This window comes from Malus domestica, chromosome 09, assembly GCF_042453785.1.
Source record: "Malus domestica chromosome 09, GDT2T_hap1".
Classification (NCBI taxonomy): Eukaryota; Viridiplantae; Streptophyta; class Magnoliopsida; order Rosales; family Rosaceae; genus Malus; species Malus domestica.
The window spans coordinates 18,012,678-18,031,648 of NC_091669.1; the positions used below are offsets into that span (position 1 = coordinate 18,012,678).

General features: G+C 33.5%; 2 protein-coding genes across 2 annotated transcripts; both read left to right on the plus strand.

Annotated features, from left to right (window-relative positions):
* The first annotated feature begins 12,307 nt into the window (after positions 1-12,307).
* LOC103421827 (acid phosphatase 1-like) lies at positions 12,308-15,835 on the plus strand. Its single transcript, XM_008359862.4, has 3 exons — positions 12,308-13,022; positions 14,866-15,075; positions 15,430-15,835. The coding sequence occupies exons 1-3, from the start codon at positions 12,586-12,588 to the stop codon at positions 15,605-15,607; spliced, it is 825 nt and encodes a 274-aa protein (XP_008358084.3). The 5' UTR covers positions 12,308-12,585; the 3' UTR covers positions 15,608-15,835.
* Positions 15,836-18,018: 2,183 nt separating this feature from the next.
* LOC139187810 (uncharacterized) lies at positions 18,019-18,483 on the plus strand. Its single transcript, XM_070804407.1, has one exon. The coding sequence runs from the start codon at positions 18,019-18,021 to the stop codon at positions 18,481-18,483; it is 465 nt and encodes a 154-aa protein (XP_070660508.1).
* Positions 18,484-18,971: the final 488 nt, after the last annotated feature.

Genomic DNA, 18,971 nt, shown 5'->3' on the forward strand with positions numbered 1-18,971 from the left:
CCGAAGAGGTGGGGTGGGATGGGGTAGGTTTTTGGATGGGATGGGAGGTGAAGAGAGTGGAGGAGAGGTAGGTGGGTCGGGGGGGGGCGAAGTTTCCTAAATATTTTTTTGCTACGTGGCACAAATGTAGCAGCTACGTCAGCTCTTAACGGATCAATGGATGGAAAATGTAACGGATGTATTATATTGAAATAAAATAGTACATAAGGTATGAAAGTGAAATGTTTTGAAGATATTGTATGAGGTTGTAATAGACCTCAAACCTGAGGTGATAAAGTGTAATTTACCTAATTTTATTTTTTTATTGATTTAAAATATATTTTCTTTAACGGATAATGAGTCATATTACCTGATATTATTAACGGGTCGATTTCGGATCGGGTCATATTGCTCGTTTACTTTAACGAATGTTACACGACACGACCCATATGGGGTGTGTTACGAAAACGACATGAACACGAATGTCATGTCTAGCTAATAGTACCATATATATGCACTACCTCTCTATTCCAATAGTGGTTTTTTTTTGTTTTTTTTTAATTACTGTTGACCCTAAAAACTACCAAGCCTATGTAGCGTGTAGGCCGAGTAATCTATGAGCTAACTACGTCCTTCGGTTGTGTGCGGGGTGTGCCAACTCGTCGGCTTAGCTCGGCCGATGAGTAAAATATGTTGATGTTGCGTTGGGTGTGCGGCTGACTTCTGCGTCTTGCAATTGCGGCCGAGGAAGGAACTTGTCTCGGCCTTCGGGTTCTAGAGCCTGAAGACAAGGCTGCTAACTTAGCGAAGTTCAATATCAAATTCGGCTTCCAATGTGTCGAATGTAGTAACTCGTAACACCTCACTTCGCCGAGAAGGCTGATAAGATGACCTCGACCAACAAGGATTCGAAAATCATTCTCGACCGAGACTTGGATAGGTAACCAATCGGCCTCGACGCAGTGCTGTTTATGCCAACTGAAGATGCTGCGAGATCGGCTGATTCTACAGCACAATGCTCTTTATGCCAACTGAAGATATCACCGATTGCCTCCACAGTGCTGTTTATGCCAACTGAAGATGTGTCGGCGAAAAAGAAAAGAAAAAATCTCAAGGTTGTTGAGAGAATTTGCGCAGGGCAGTTGTGTGTTGAATTGGAGGTCCCTGATGCGTTGCTCATGTGTCTCTATTTACCTCTGCACGGCCTAATAATTAAGTAGAGTTCATTTGCAACTCAAACTAATGCAACTGATCTGTGCCATAGGCTAAGGCCTATCCCCCCCTTTTTAGGCTTGGTATCACATCACCACAAATAAACTAGTTTATCTCCATAAAATAAACAAGTTTATATCCATGTAATCACCTCACCAATCAAATCCATCATGTATATTTCCCCTGACAAAGACCACATGCATGCATGATGATCCCTTCATCAGCTTAAACTCTAAAAAACAATTGATGAAATTCATCATCATATCTCAAGACAAGGCTACGTGCTTCAACCCTATCCATGAACTCAAAGTCCATTTGAATTGTACCATCCACATCAAATATATCACATATTAAGTTTAAATATCCTAGTTATTATTAAGAGATAATATTATGATTAAAATCACAATATCATTCCTCAATACTAACTAAAAATCATTTTAACCACTTTATCATTCACCGGTCTAAAATCCTGCGCATTCAACGGCCTCGATTGCACGGGCCAATAGTGTAAAAACGGGTTCAAACAATTACAAACAATATTTTATACTAATTTACATTAAGAATAAGGTTTTGAACCCTATTGTGATACAATGTGTTGAATAAAATGAAATTGAAGTATAACACTGGAGTGGATAAATTGTTATGTTTTAGTATTGTTAGTTGTACTTATTTGATTGTCATATTTTGTGTTTCATAATATATCAGCCTCATATATACCCTGTTGCTTATGCATATATAATTAAGAAAATGAACGAAAAGAGCTTGAAAATTTTAAATTTTAATGATAATGATAAAATAAAGGGTAAAGTTAATAGTACCAGAATTGACTTTTTAGTGTAAAAATATAGTTTTTTTTATTAAAGTAAACAGTATCATAAACTTTTCGTTAAAATTCCTATAATAATTACAATCTTAGTGTGTGAGGCTAAAATTTGAATGTGCCCATATCATATTCTCATTCCAAAAACAACAAAAATAATATATCAAGAAAAACGTGGTTAAAATTGTCGAATGAAATAAATAAAATTAAATTAACAAAAAACATGTGCAAGATATAATGAGATTGTAGATGGGACCGCGCTTATTTAATTATAATATCTTCTTGTTATAGATGTCCTCATATTTTTGTTTTGTTTGTGCGTTCTTGCTTTTCTTTCAGAGACGTGCTGAAGGGACCCAATGAAAAAATGAAGCGACAAGCGGCTGCAAAAGCATTGAGTAGTCCTTGTTTGCTTGCCGATCATTTGGTGGTTTGTGTTGATTGCGGTCGATTTGCGTGGCAGGCAAGATCAGCAAGGCAGGCCTTTGTGTAAGGATGGTACATCCACATGAGAAATATTTCATTTTGATCCAATGCTACATCACATATTTTATACAAATGATGACAAATTTTACTTTTTTAAATTATTAATTTTTTAATACACATATTTCATTATTTCTACAATGACACATAGTGTATCATCTCATGTACCGATCACATTAAAAAATCTCATTATCTGCATGATGCATTAGATAGGATACGAAAAATAAAACAAGGGTAAAACAATTTTTAAAAATTTTTAAAACATAATCACGTAACATTATTATTGTATTTAAATTTTAACCTATAAATTTGCTTTTATTCGTATATATGTTTTAAATTGAAATCTATCATAAACTATGTTGATAATTGATCCTTATTATAACTTATACCACGTAGAATAATTTATCACGTGATTTATGTTTTTAATATCTATAAATGTTTCTCTGACGTACAATAATGCTAAAACAAATCAGACAAAGACCTAACACAATGTAACAATCAGCCACGTAAGGGAGATCCTTGAAATGATTGTTTTTTGGGGAAAAATGTCGGCAAATGGATAAATCCAAAAACCCTTTGTCCACAGGCATCCAATGATTGCTGCATAATTAGTTCAATTCAATGTGGGAATTCCTTTATTTTTCAGGCAATCTTTAAATATTTTCGGGCACGTTTGAATGATGGATTACATGTTCAACTGTTCAAGCGATCGTAGATATCTTTGAATTAGCAAGAGATATGCTTAATGTTAATCCTTGAAAGAATTAAGAATTGAGAGAGATTTGGCAAGATTATACAAATTGCCAGAAATATATGCAACTCGATTAATATAACATATAAGACTAAATTTGGCAAAGAAAAAGGATTAATGTAAGACTAAATATGGGAACGTGGTAGGCGTGTCGTGTATATATATACTAATAGAGAACCTTATCTTTTTATATGCAGCTTGTTATGCTTGCATGTTATATAATTATGCAGATAATATCATCTCTTTTGACGTCTCTCCTTTTCATTTTAAGCTTTTTTTTAAGGGAAATACTTTTTAAACACTTGTTTAGCCTTCCACACAACTTTGTTTAATTTAGACTATTGATTTTGTCTGACTTATACAATTCGATGATTATAAATAAAAAAGTATGTGAGAAGCTAAAAAAAAGTGTGAAAATTACTTTCATTATGTGATGGAATTCTTTTGTTGTGCATCGGATACCCTTCGTTCTGTGATATAAAAGATGCTTTAAGTTTAGGCTTTAATAAGCTCTTATCATTACCTTTCAATTATATTATGCATAACTTTTTATGAGTGGTGGGAGAGGGTATTGATGTGGTTTACATAAATACAGAGGATAGTTTACACTAATTTATACTACAAGGAGGGAGATATTTTGAAAATGAAACGCAGTGGATTGAAGAGAAAGATCATAGCCACCAAAGTTGTGTTAAGAATATTCAACTACCAATCTTTCTATTACAATGAAAATAATGGAAATTAGTAAATTCCTACATCTATATTTATTTGGAAGTAATTCCCTCTTCATTTTTATTTTACTTTAGTCTTTTTTGTAAGGGAACTTTAACAAAAAAACTTCTGGTACTGTTCACTTTAACAAAAAACCATATTTTTGCACTAAAAAGTCAATCATGATACTATTCACTATACCCTTTATTTTGTCCTTATCGTTAAAACTCAAAGTTTTCAAGCTTTTTTCATTAGTTTTCCTTTTTTGTAATGATGTATCTTATTGTATGCAATTCTTTTTTTTTATTCTGAAAATATATGCAATATTTTTATTAATTTTCTACTAAATCTTTGACAACTATGCAATTCTTGCAACTTTTTTCAGAAGCATTTTTGCTCACCACTATAACTATAGTGTATGATCATTATACATATAATCATTTATCATGTGTTATTTTACCGTACTAGTTTTCACATTAAATTTTACTTTTAAAATTTTTAAAAAAATTTACTAAGATTAAATAAAAGAACACTTAACAAATAATTAGATATATGATGAGCATTCACTAAAGTTTGAGAACATAGCAAAAATGGAATGGCAATTGGAGAATTAGATAATTTACGAATATTATTTTCAAAAAAAGCATATGCCAACCAATTTTTTCAAAAAAGCATATGCCGACCAACAGTGATATCTTTCTTTGGTAAGTAAACAATAACATATATTATTACTATTTATGGTACGTTTTGCACATGGCAATATATTATTACATTATTACTTATAAGTCCTTTTGCCTTTCGAAGTTTTCTGTTTGGTTGATTTCAACTTTTCTTGCATGAGTAGGTCAAATAATTGAAATAAAACAGAAAACTGCATTTATTTTAACAAATAATATTATCTACATTAAAAGGGAAGTGATTAGTTTAGCCTTATAATGTATTAACAATAATGTGGTTCAAACTCGTCTTTGGCGAGAATTAAACTTAAGATCTCTCGCTTACAAATGAAGATGAATATCACTAAACCATTGTATTAAGTGGCCAACAGAAAACGCCGTTAATATTGTAACATTGATGTGAAAAATGTGAAACGTGGGAACGTTAATGAAAAAGAGACTCACAAAAGAGAAATGCTAAGAAGACTCTTTCAAAGTGAGACTCTCTATAACTCTCAGTCATCTCACAATTTACCATCAAATCTCATGCGAACATTATAAAATATTTTGCAAAAAATATAAGATAGCAAAGAGTTTATAGAGAGTCCCACTTTTGAAAGAGCTCCTTAGCATTTTTTTAACAAACGATATTATCTACATTAAGGGGGGAGGGGAAGTGGGCTTAGCCTCATAATGAGCTAGCAATAATATGATACAAATTCACTTTTGGTGAGAATTGAACCTAAGACCTCTCACTTACAAGTGAAGAGAAATACTACTAGACTGTAGTACTAAGTGGCCGCTATCTCTTTAGCATTTATCTTCACAAATTTGAAAAACATAGGGCCCAATGCCTTAGGACCACGTGTGCCTATAAAGGCCAGTGTCCAGGACCACGCGCACATTTGAAAAATATTATAAAAAAAAAAAAGAGCACGACACGTGCACATTTTAAGTTTATGTGTTGTAAAATCGCCGGTGGTGTGCAGTAGAATAAATAAACAAGACATAAAATTTACGAGATTCCTCTACAGTCAGTGTGACTGGAGTACATCCTCGGGGCACCAGTGATGCTTTCATTATAATATGAAATAATAAGAGTACAAAGATAACTCTCTCTATTATCTCATCTCCTCTTCATCTCTTCCTCTTCCGTGAGTCTCCCCTCTTCTTCACCTCTCATTCATTTTATAAACAAAGAGAACACTATTCACTTTACAAATTTTCCACAAATGAATAGTGAAAATAATGTGAATAAATAGTAGGCCTAGCAAACGAGTCGTGTCAGTCGTGTTCGTGTCGTTTTCGTGTAACACCTGTTATCTTAACGGGTCGTGTCGTGTCACACCTGTTATCTTAACGGGTCCTTAACAGGTCGGATCACTTTACCCAACGGGTAAAGTGACCTGACCCGTTATGACCCGTTAAGAAAAATATTTTTTTTTTCCTTAAATTTGCACATACCACACATTGTCACATAAATATTACTTCAAAACATTAAAACACATTTGTCGTTTAAGTACTACATTTACACTCGAAAATAAGAGCCTCATAAAAAATACATTCATACACTACTTATCTATTACAAATATTAAATGTGCAAGGATATGCAAAATGAAAGCGTTTTTGTTTTCAAGGTTGTGAAGCCTTTCTCAAAAGTTTAAACCTTGCCAATGGAACTCAATGCTTAATGAAAGTGACCCACTAGTGTGTTTATTCGTACTTTCATTAAGTATAACATAAGATTTTGTGGTATCCACTAGTGTAAATATTTTAAATTGAAGATTGAATTCATTCATTGTATTCATAAAGGGTCAAGGAGTGTAGTTGTAAAAAATCATCAAAATCAGAGTTAAAATAACCGTTAAATTGTGATTTTTCGTTTATAACCGTCGAAAAGTTTTGTCCCGTTACTTAATCTTTAAATGTTTGTTTTTTGCAATTTTTGGCGTATGCGATCTCGAAGGATATACAAACAAGTATGATAGTTAGATCGTTGAAACTAGTTTCGTAGAATGCATATCCCATCAAAACAATAGATTCACTAACACTTAAGGGTTTATTCTTACTTTTATTAAGTATAACATAAGATTTTGTGGTATCCACTAGTGTAAATATTTTAAATTGAAGATCGAATTCATTCATTGTATTCATATAGGGTCAAGGAGTGTAGCTGTAAAAAATCATCAAAATCGGAGTTAAAATAACCGTTAAATCGTGATTTTTCGTTTATAACCGTCGAAACGTTTTGTCTCGTTACTTGATCTCTGAATGTTTGTTTTTTTCAATTTTTGGCGTATGCGATCTCGAAGTATATATAAACATGTTTGACGGTTGGATCGTTGAAACTAGTTTCGCAAAATGTGTATCTCATCAAAACAATAGATTAACTAACACTTAAGAGTTTATTCATATTTTCATTAAGTATAATATAAGATTTTGTGGTATCCACTAATGTAAATATTTTAAATTGAAGATCAAATTCATTCATTGTATTCATATAGGGTCAATGAGTGTAGCTGTAAAAAATATCAAAATTGGAGTTAAAATAATTGTTAAATCATGATTTTTCGTTTATAACCGTCGAAAAGTTTTGTCTCGTTACTTGATCTCTGAATGTTTGTTTTTTGCAATTTTTGGGCGTATGCGATCTCGAAGTATATACAAACATGTTTGACGGTTGGATCGTTGAAACTAGTTTCGTAGAATGCGTATCCCATCAAAACAATAAATTCACTAACACTTAAGAGTTTATTCATACTTTCATCAAGTATAACATAAGATTTTGTGGTATCCCCTAGTGTAAATATTTTAAATTGAAGATCGAATTCATTCATTGTATTCATATAGGGTCAAGGAGTGTAGCTGTAAAAAATCATTAAAATCGGAGTTAAAATAACCGTTAAATCGTGATTTTTCGTTTATAACCGTCGAAAAGTTTTGTCTTGTTACTTGATATGTGAATGTTTGTTTTTTGTAATTTTTTGCTGATGCGATCTTGAAGCATATACAAACAAGTTTGACGGTTTGATCGTTGAAATTAGTTTCGTTTAATTCGTATCCCATGAAGTTCAATGGGGTGTGTGTGTATATATATTTATTTATTTATTTATTAAGTAGATTTAAATCTATTTATTTTGTATGTATAATTATTATAGTTTTTAGGGGTATAAAATTTAATTTAAAATTTAATATATATATATATATATATAAATATAACTATTATAGTTAATATTTTGGGGGTATAATTATTATAGTATATATAATTATTATAATTATTATAGTTAATTTAATATATATATATATATATATATATATATAACTATTATAGTTTTTAGGGGTATAAAATTGTTAAATTAATATATATAATTATTATAGTATTTTTTAGGGTTATAAAATTATAAAATTAATATTTTGTTTATCGTGTATCGTGTTACCCACGTGTATACCCGAACCAACTCGTTATCTTAACAGGTGCTTATCGGGTTACTCGATAACGATCTGTTTCGTTATCGTGTCGACCCGAACACCTGTTAATTTCGTGTCGTGTCGTGTCGGGTTATCGGATCGTGTCAGGAATTGCCAGGCCTAATAAATAGTAACAAATTATTCATGTGGGCCATCCACATATTATTCACAACATTATGGTTATTATAACAAAATTTTGTCAATTGGCAAGGTGGTCTGCCACACAATTACCATGACGAGGAATATATGCTATTGAGCACTTAACAAACTTAGTCATCAACTCCCTAATATCAAAAGCAATAAAACCAAGACTTGAGTAATCTATAGTTCCTCCTTTGCAAGCTTCGACTGCTTTCATCGAGACAGTTTCAAATTGGACCAAACTACATCCAGTGTGAATAGCAAGCTGCAAACTAGCTTTTATTGCTAATAGCTCCACCTATTTCACGGAGCAGATACCTTGGAACCTCAACACACCCGTTGCTCGAAACAAGCCTCCATCACCACGAAGTACTCCTCCCGCGCCACCATCCTTGACCTCTAACTTTGCCGCGCCATGTACATTTAATTTAAACCACCCTTCACTAGGTGTCATCCACCTATGTGGTTGCGGCTCCTTAACATGGCTAGGGCTGCAATTAACCTCCTGGAACTCTTGAAGCCAACATAACACCCGCTGCAGTACCTCTAAAGGCTCAGTAAATTTCCCCTCCCAGACCAACCTATTATGCTCCATCCAAAGTGCCATATCATCATGAATATTATATTAATATCTACCCCTTGATGTAGTATTCATATTTCATAGATGCGTTTTTATCACAAATGGTCCTTGTAATTGACCATCATCATCAAGATGATTTTTGACATTGAAAATCAATCAATATAGTCCTTGAAAATATGTGTTACAAATCAATGTGGTGTTTTTGTCATAATTATGTTAAAAAATCTGTTAAGTGCTGATGTGGCCCATAAATGGGTCCTATAAGATTTACGGGTGTTATCACAAATGGTCATTGAAATTGACTCACACTATCAAGATGGTCCTTGAAATTGACTCACACCATCAAGATGGTCCCTAAAATTGAAATTGATGAATGTAGTCCTTGAAAGTAGGTGTTGCAAATCAATATGATGCTTCCGCCACAATTCTGTAAATTTTTTGTTATGTGCTGATGTGAGTATAATAATTAATTAAAAAAGTTGTCTGAATACTATTTTGCACAATAGAATTTTTTTTTTGTAATAGGACCTACTCCTAAGAGAGATCCCTTCCATAAATTCTCAAAGGCACAAGGCTTAACCAAGGTCTAAGATGGGGTTTGAAAAAGTTTTCAACCAACAATAGACGCACCTTGGTTATAACCTCATTATCTCAATGCAGACATTGTCGTTTTTTGAGTCACCATACCACATGGAAGCGCCGAACAAGCTCTCCAAGATTAAAGTTGTGAGGATGATGATCCCCTAAATGCTAACAGTCATGTCCCAGAAGTTGTTGCCAATCAGCCAAGTCTTCACCAAAGTTGATCTCGATCTAGGTTCAATTCGGCGAAGGGTGTCAAAGTGTTTAAAGTTGGATGTGTTGAGATTTTATTTTAGAGAATAGACAGCGAAGGAGTAGAATAATGTAGACTGTGATTAGAGGTGATTGTACGAATGGGCTTTTGGGTTTATAATTTTTTATTGGGGCGTTTTGATATAGACCCCTCACTTTTAGGCTTTTTAGATTAAACATCTATTCAATTTAACAATTTGATTAAACATTCTCCTACAATTTTGGTGCCATGTGTATTTTAATTAACCCATTGTAACGTACCTAAATTACATATTTTGCCATAGCCTTTAACATATCTCTTTGCCGTATCTAGTTTCTTCACCCCAAAATGCACGCAAGTTTCCTAGATTCTTGCTAACTATGTCTCAGAGTTTTAATCCGAGTAGAATACTTGTTGAATATCAGAAGGATTTGAATTTAAGGATATTAATAATGTTATTTTTCTAGTGAATTTTATTTTCCAACGACACTTCCTTCCTATGAACGTACCATAAATTTCAAAAGCCTTCTTTTCGTACCGAGGTTGACGTTGGTATTCAGGTTCCAGTTACTGATTTTTATTCAATTATCAGTTGGGTGCATTGATTTTGATTGTCTTTCGAAGTCGAAGGATTTGATTAAACGAAAAAATAAAAGATGAAAACTTAATTAATCTAGGTATAGCTGAAGCTGTTATCGAGTTAAAAAACATGATTCACACGTTAGGGTCGATGCATGTTGTGTATTAGCCAAATTATTAATTATGGTTTTAGTATTAATTGAATTAAGAATCCCATATGGAGCTTCGGTTGGATCTCATATCCATCCAACTTGTTAGGAGTTACACCGCAACGTACGTAGCTAGTATAAGAAGTTGAGGGTCCTGAGCAAGGCTATGATTAGTACATTATTAATGTTATGCTGACTCATATTGGACTGCGACTTTGTAATGTACCAGTTAACATTTTGAATTTGGTACATTATTGGACTGCAACTTTGTAATGTACCAAGAGTTTGGTATGTCATTTAATGTTATGTTGACACATATTGATCGTTTGGTACGTAAAGTTTTTATTTTTTAAACGTATTTGTTTGGAAAAACGTTATCAGTGTGTGTTTGTAATGTACCAAGAGTTTGGTACATTACTTAATGTTACACATACTCATATTGATCGTTTGGTTCATGATAGAATGTTAAATTAGATCATTTAAGGCGTTTGGTACGTAAAGTTTTTTTATTTTTGAAACTTATTTGTTTGGAAAAACGTTATACAATGTGTGTTTGTAATTTACCAAGAGTTTGGTACGTTACTTAATGTTACACTGACTCATAATGATCGTTTGATTCATGATATAATATTAAATTAGATCATTCTAGGCATTTGGTACGTAAAGTTTCAGTAATTTTTGAAACTTATTTGTCTGGAAAAACATTATACAGTGTGTTTGTAATGTAACAGGAGTTTGGTACGTTACTTAATGTTACACTGACTCATAATGATCGTTTGGTTCATGATATAATATTAAATTAGATCATTCCAGGCATTTGGTACGTAATTTATTTTTTTTTGAAACGTATTTGTCTAAAAAAACGTTATACATTGTGTTTGTAATGTACTAGGAGTTTGGTACGTTACTTAATGTTACACTGACTCATAATAATCGTTTGGTTCATGATATAATATTAAATTAGATCATTCAAGGTGTTTGGTAATAGGGGCAAAGTTATACTCACTGGTCATTAGCTCCTATCAAAACGAGATTATACAAAGAAATTAGACTAAAAGCTAGAAATGGACGACGCCATTGGGCTAGTATCGATATATGTAGTAGGCCAACTAAGAAATGTGGTTCTCTGTTCGGAGGCTTTGATTTTGAAAAAAAAAAAACGAAAAAAAAAAAAAAAAAAAAACCTGAGTAAGAGACTTTCATAGATGGGATTGAATTAAAAAAACGTGGGAGAACCGGCTTCCTAAAGAATAGGCACGTACAGAAATATATCTACATAAAAGGATATATATGGAATTTAATAATTAATATATTAAATTAAAAAAACACAATAATGATTTGTAATCTAAATAAATATAAAAATGTTGACATGACTATTGTTTAAGTGTCCTAATCAAATTTTGTATTATAACCAATGTTTAATCTAAAGAGGATTATAAAAGTGATGGGGATTCTAATTTTCCCTTTTTTATTAACAATTAAATTATTAAACTTATTTGTAATTTTTTTCAAATTTAATTAGGCTTGTGTGATCCAATTATGTGTCACATCAGCACATAACAAAAATTTTGATAGAATTGTACCAGAATGACTACATTGATTTGAGACACTTATTTGAGGGACTACATTAATCGATTTTCAAATCCAGGGACCACTTTGATGTCACAGGTTAATTTCAAGGACCACTTTGATGTTGCGGGTTAATTTCAAGGACTATTTGTGAGAAAATAGGACATATGTGACTCATTTATGTGCCACATTAGCACTTAATGAAAATTTTAACAAAATTCTAACAGAAGGACCACATTGATTTGTGACACCTATTTTTTAATTTCATAAATAGCGAGTTTAATACTAATTTATTCTTCAATCTTTTAGTGGAAATATATTTTTACATCATTAAAAAAAAATTAAAAAAAAAAACTTATCCTTATAATTAATTTCAAAAAAACAACTCAGGATCTTGTGCATCTTAACCATCGTGATTCCTGAATTTTATTGGAATTGGAGTTTGATCCCAAAACTAGAAATTTATGAGTATTGAATTATAAACTTGTCACAATCTGAAGCAATACTCCTTTTAGATGACAACAATGAAGTGGAAAAGTTCAAGCACTAATATTCCTCCAATTTTCACTTATTGTACACCAGCATAACTAAGGGGCACCGACGTAATTATCCCTAAAACCAAAGGTCAATGTCTTGATTAAACCCTATTTAAAGAAGGAAACTTATCAATCTAATGCAACGAAGTCTCCACTCACCAAAGTCCTCACATACCATGGAAAGATTGCCAGGAGTATTACTCTTCTTTCTTGTCATATTTTTCTCAACAACTCAAGCTTATGAGCCACTTATAAACCACCAAATCCATCTCCTCAGGCCGAAATCCGGGGCGGGTGGCAGCAGCGTTCCCGGCCTGTCTTGTCTGAGTTGGCGTTTGGCGGTGGAAGTTGGGAACATTATCAACTGGAAGACTGTTCCGGCACAATGTGGAAGCTACGTTGGGCACTACATGCTTGGGCACCAGTACAGGAAGGACTCAAAATTGATCACTGATGTGGCTTGGCTCTATGCCAAGAGCCTCAATCTTAAAAAGGATGGCAAGAACGTTTGGGTCTTTGATATAGATGAAACCACGCTCTCTAATCTACCGTATTTTGCTCGTCAAGGATTCGGGTAAGTTGCTAATTGAGTAAATATTACCAAAATCGTGATATTAATTTTCTTTCACGCAAGCAATTTCTTTAACGTTTATATAATACATTCAAATTGTCAAATATTAAATTATAATAAAAATTTTCAACAAAAACTTGTAGTAACCAATGATATATTATATTTATCGCCTTCATGATATTATTCACTATTTTATTAATGTTGAAATAAACAATAATAAGGAACCTTCACGGCCGGGTTTTGCTTTATTTTTTTTCTATAAGGGGGAGGGACCCCAGGATTGCATAATGCTTGTTTGATAGATAAACGAATAATGAAGTTTATATAACGCAAATCGTTTGATTAATAAAAGAATAATAGTGTATGAAACTCGGCAAAAAACAATCATACTTATCTATCTTAATGCGGATTCGACTACCACTGATTCTCTCATTTCTCATAACAATTAACTGTTGAACTCATTAACAGTATAACTCTACTAAAATATATTGTATGAACTCACTTATATGTTAATAATGCGACCAATAATGTGGTACCTAAGCTCTAGCTAGTCTAACTAACGAGAACTTTTTTATTGTGAATTCGTGACAAAAATACAAGTGGTATATCATGTATTTTTATATAAGTGTGAAAATTTTTATTTTTTAAGTTATTAATTTTTTAACACACATATCTCACCATTTGTACAGTAACACGTGATGTATCACTTCGTGTACCGGTCCCGTTGAAAAATCTCTCCTAACTAACAAATATATTTCAAAGATTTTATTAAATATAAAGCATGAGGATGCACATGACCCAACGCATAATATAAAAATAAAGTAGCAGTAAATCAAAGATGTTGATCATCCAAATTAGGCCTGGCAAACGGGTCATATCTGTTGTGTTCGTGTCGTTTTCATGTAACACCTGTTATGTTAACGGGTCTTGTCGTGTCACACCTGTTATCTTCACAGGTCCTTAACAGGTCGGGTCACTTTACCCAACGGGTAAAATGACCCGACCCGTTATGACCCGTTAAGAAAAATATTATTTTTTCTTAAATTTGCACATACCACACATTGCCACATAAATATTACTTCAAAACATTAAAACACATTTGTCGTTTAAGTACTACATCTACACTCGAAAATAAGTGCCTAATAAAAAAATAATACATACACTACTAATCTATTACAAATATTAAATGTGCAAGGATATGCAAAATGAAAAAGTTTTTCTTTTCAAGGTTGTGAGGTCTTTCTCAAAAGTTTAAACCTCAATTTACAAAATCCTCGATTTATATCGATCATCATGAAATTGTATTGGAACTTTGGCTTGATCTCAGCCAATCCAATGGTCATCAATTTTTTAAATTTAATTAAATATATATAATTATATTATATAATTATTATAGTTTTTAGGGGTATAAAATTGTTAAATTAATATATATAATTATTATAGTATTTTTTAGGGTTATAAAATTATAAAATTAATATTATGCTTATCGTGTATTGTGTTACCCACGTGTATACCCGAATCAATCCGTTATCTTAACAGGTGCTTATCGGGTTACCCGATAATGACCCGATTCGTTATCGTGTCGACCCAAACACCTGTTAATTTCGTGTCGTATCGTGTCGGATTATCGGGTCGTGTCAGGAATTGCCAGGCCTAATCCAAATGAAAAATTTTGCTAAAAAGCAAAACAATAATTGAGAGATCTTAGAAATACAATCTTTTTAGATAATGTAGATTATTGGAACATCACGTGATGAATTAATTAATGAAGAAGTTTGTTGTTGTTTGGTAGGGTATAATTAGCACTCAGAGTTTAAATAGAATTTTTGGGAATTAATATTTTCAGGACGAAGGCATTCAATATCACTGCATTCAATGAATGGGTGTTGGAAGGCAGAGCCCCAGCTTTGCCCGAGAGTCTTCAGCTGTACAAGAAATTGTTGAAACTTGGAGTCAAGGTCGTGTTCATAACAGGTAGAGAAGAAGATCAGAGAAGTGTCACAATCACCAATCTCAGAAATGTCGGATATCGCACTTGGGAGAAGCTTGTCTTAAAGTAAGGATCTACCAACGAGTTAACTTAACACTTGACGGATAGTGGTTCAACCCTAATTTTTTCTATTTCCGCGTGTATACATCTTGACCTACTTTAACTTATATCTTGCCTATTTTTTAACTTTTCATGGAAAAAATCAACCTAAATGTATTTGTGGTCCTCCAAATGGTTCCTAGCAAACATACATTTTTGTTGCTTTATTGCAGTTTCGAGGAATTCGAGGATTCTCTATCTCATATTCTCATTCCTCCGTCATAACTCTACATATCTATTGACAAATGGTTCATAGTAAAACTACATTTTATTGTATTGTTTTTATTGCTGTCTAAATTTAAGTAACATTTTTGGTTGCAGGGGATCAGCTTATTCTGGGAAGACATCGTACGAGTTTAAATCAGCAGAGAGGGCGAAGCTTGAGAAGAGTGGATTCAGAATAATTGGGAACATGGGTGATCAATGGAGCGATATATTGGGGGCAAGTGCCGGCAACCGGACCTTCAAGTTGCCTGATCCGCTCTACTACGTTAGTTGATCACTGGTTTTTCGCTTTTCTGCAAGCGTTGAATAATCGATTGAGGTTTCAAGTGAATAAATAAAGGGGGAAAATGTCAATGTGCTGGATAAATGGTACTATAAGTGAAATGTGACCAAATGTAAGCACTTTTTCTTTTTCCTTCGAGGAGAAACTGTAGACGCTTTTGGTTTACCTGTTGTAAGTGAGTTTGATTATATTGTTAGCAATGCATTTAATTGTCATGAAGCGCACTTAATTTTCTAGAAGTAATCTCAAATGGAACTTTAAAATGAACAACTAGAAAGCAAATCATGCTAAAAATAAAAAAATTAGTCTACATTGAAGGATATAAAAGAGACAAATAAATAAATAAAACAAGACAAATCACCAATTAATTAAACAGTTGCAGTTAACCTTTACTATCCTTAGTACAAAATATACCTATGAAGTAAATACAATCTTTCAATTTTTATACATTACTGCCTAAAGTATTAAAATGTTAACATTATAAGTGACCATTGCATCTTATCATGGACACAAATGAATTATTAATGTGACAAATGCAGAGCCCATTTCTAGAATTTAAAGCCAATCATTCCACAATGCAACTCAATTTTGGTTTGACACAAGTCGCACTCCTAAAGTAAGACCTGCTCCGATTTAAGGATAAATGCAGTTTTAAGACTTGAGCTTCTTGTTGGACCTAAATTGAGCAAGAAAACATATTCAAACTTCTCTTCTATTGAGAGCTATTCTCACTGCCTATGTGAGTTTACAGATTAGAAAAATCAGTCAGCTGCCAGCCCTTGCTAAAAGCAAGGGTTGGTGGCAACCCCGGTTTCCTTTTGATTTCCTTTCTTTGTGTGTTTATCAGCCTACCAAATTTTCTCCCACCCCAAACCTCAACTCCTTCGTCATAGATCGGAAAGCCCTCAATTCCAACTTTCCTTCTCCTATTCTCCGCACTATTTCTTCAATTACATGTCTTCAAACAATTCATTTTCTTCGTTTCCATTATGGCTTTCTTATCCCTTTGTTTCCTCCATCCTACATCCTTTCCCCTTCTTCCATTGGATCCATCACCTCTTGACCCACATGCGTTGTGTTTTGTCAAAGATCTGTGGGAGGGTGTGTAGAGCTTTGGGCTCCAATCCTGTGATGGATTGGAATTTTTCCTTGTAATGTTTTGGAGGTCCATATTTTTCTTTGTACTTCCTTTGTGATTGGGCATTCGTTTTGTATATGTGTTAGTAAGAATGAATGTTGCCTTTGAACAAAAAATAAATAAATAAAAATTGAGCAAGAAAACAAATACTGTTGAAACCATTGGCAGTCAATATTGGCAGTTGAAAACATTAGCTGATGAAACCATCGGCTATCTGATGAATGCCCACATAAGTTCTTTGTCAATACCTACACAAATATGATGAAGACTTTGGAAACAAAATGTTGTAAATTTCGAACTTTAAGAATTTGTCGTATGGATTCGCTCTATAAATAGAGCACTCCTACTGCCATCGATGTATATACAGAGAGAACATACAGAACGAAAGAAATCTCTTCCTCCATCTTTTATTTGTCATTCACTTGAGCTATAGTTTTAGTGTGATATTTTACATCTGCTTCGCACCTATCTAAAATGTTATCCCTCTAACTTTTACATATTATAACACGTTATCAGTACGAGTCTCTAAATATAACTATTTCTCATTCCTCTTTGCCGAATGAAAATCATTTCACTTCGCCGAAAGAAAAAATGTTTCCTCTAAGGTTTTTACTGTTCATCTTCTTCCTCTACCTCAACTGTGCGGTATACCCTCGCGACGAACTGTTTGCTCCATGTCTGCTTCTAGTTCTCCAACTAGCGGTTACATACATCTTTGATTTCTTGTTTGGTATAGATATTGATTACTAACCAGTATTTATTTTTTACTGCAATCCAAGATGGTGCGGTACAATCGCCCATTTTGAACTGCAAATTTCATCTTACCGCGATCCAAGATGGTGCAGTATCATCTCCTATCTTGAATTACAGATTTAATTTTACTGCAAATTTTAGGTGGAACGATAAAATTGCCCGCCCTACCCTGCATATTTAATTTGCCTGCAGTTTAATTTCATTGCAATTTTTAGGTGGTGCGGTATAATCGACCACACTGCTATGCATATTTAAATTTTTCCTGCTACTTGAGTGGTGTGGAATAATCGCCCATTCAATGTTACATTATTTCAATGAGAATGGTGCAGTACAATCGCCTTCCTCATTCACCCTGAAAATCTAGAGCCAAAAGTTTCGAGTGCTTATCATTTTAGCCTGAAGATCAAAATGAAAAAAAAATGTAAGAACCAGAAGTTCTAACACTATATTCCTCCAGGAATACATATTGTTGCAAGTTCTTATACATCTCATTTTTCTTTTAGAAAAGAAAATGGCGAACTTGGCAAAGCTTGAATATGTTGCCCTGGACATTATTGGGAATAATTACCTTACATGGGTACTGGATACCAAGATCCATCTGGAAGCAGGGAATCTTGGAGATACCATCAGAGAAGTGAGCAGCTCATCCTCTCAAGAGCGGGCGAAGGCTACAATTTTTATTCGTCGCCATCTTGATGAGGCACTAAAGAGTGAGTACTTAACGGTTGAAGATCCGTTAGCTCTCTGGCAGGCTTTGAGAAGCAGATACAATCACCAGACAACGGTGATTCTTCCAAGAGCTCGCTATGAATGGACTCACCTAAGGATCCAGGATTTCAAGTCAGTGGCTGAGTACAATTCTACGCTGTTCAGAATTACCTCTCAGATGAAGCTCTGTGGGGATACTATTACTGAGGAAATGTTGCTGGAAAAGACCTTTAACACATTTCATGCCTCTAACGTGCTTCTGCAGTAGCAGTATAGAGCGCGAGGCTACACTGAATACAACGAGCTGATATCTGTGCTCCTGGTAGTTGAACAAAACAATGAGCTCCTGATGAAAAACCATAATTCCCGACCTACGGGATTTGTTGTGTAAAACTAGCATTTCATATTCAATAAAAGTGGCATGTAAATTTCTTGTTATAACTTGCTTTTAACTCTGATTCCCTTACTCAGAGAGCATGGATAAAAATTATGGTCATTCTCAGAACATGAGAAATGGCAGAGATATCTGTCTTGCAAGCTGCACAACAACGTATACAATACTTCGAGATTGAAAGTATTTCTCAAGCTTGATGTTTACAAAAGTAAAGGTAACAACAATATCAGGCCAATCAGATGTGAGTGAAGGCTCAGGGGAAACCCATATTATGTTACCAAATGGAACAATATTATCCATACAGAATGCGTTGTACGCTACTCGATCTACTCGAAACTTGTTGAGTTTTAAAGACATACGCT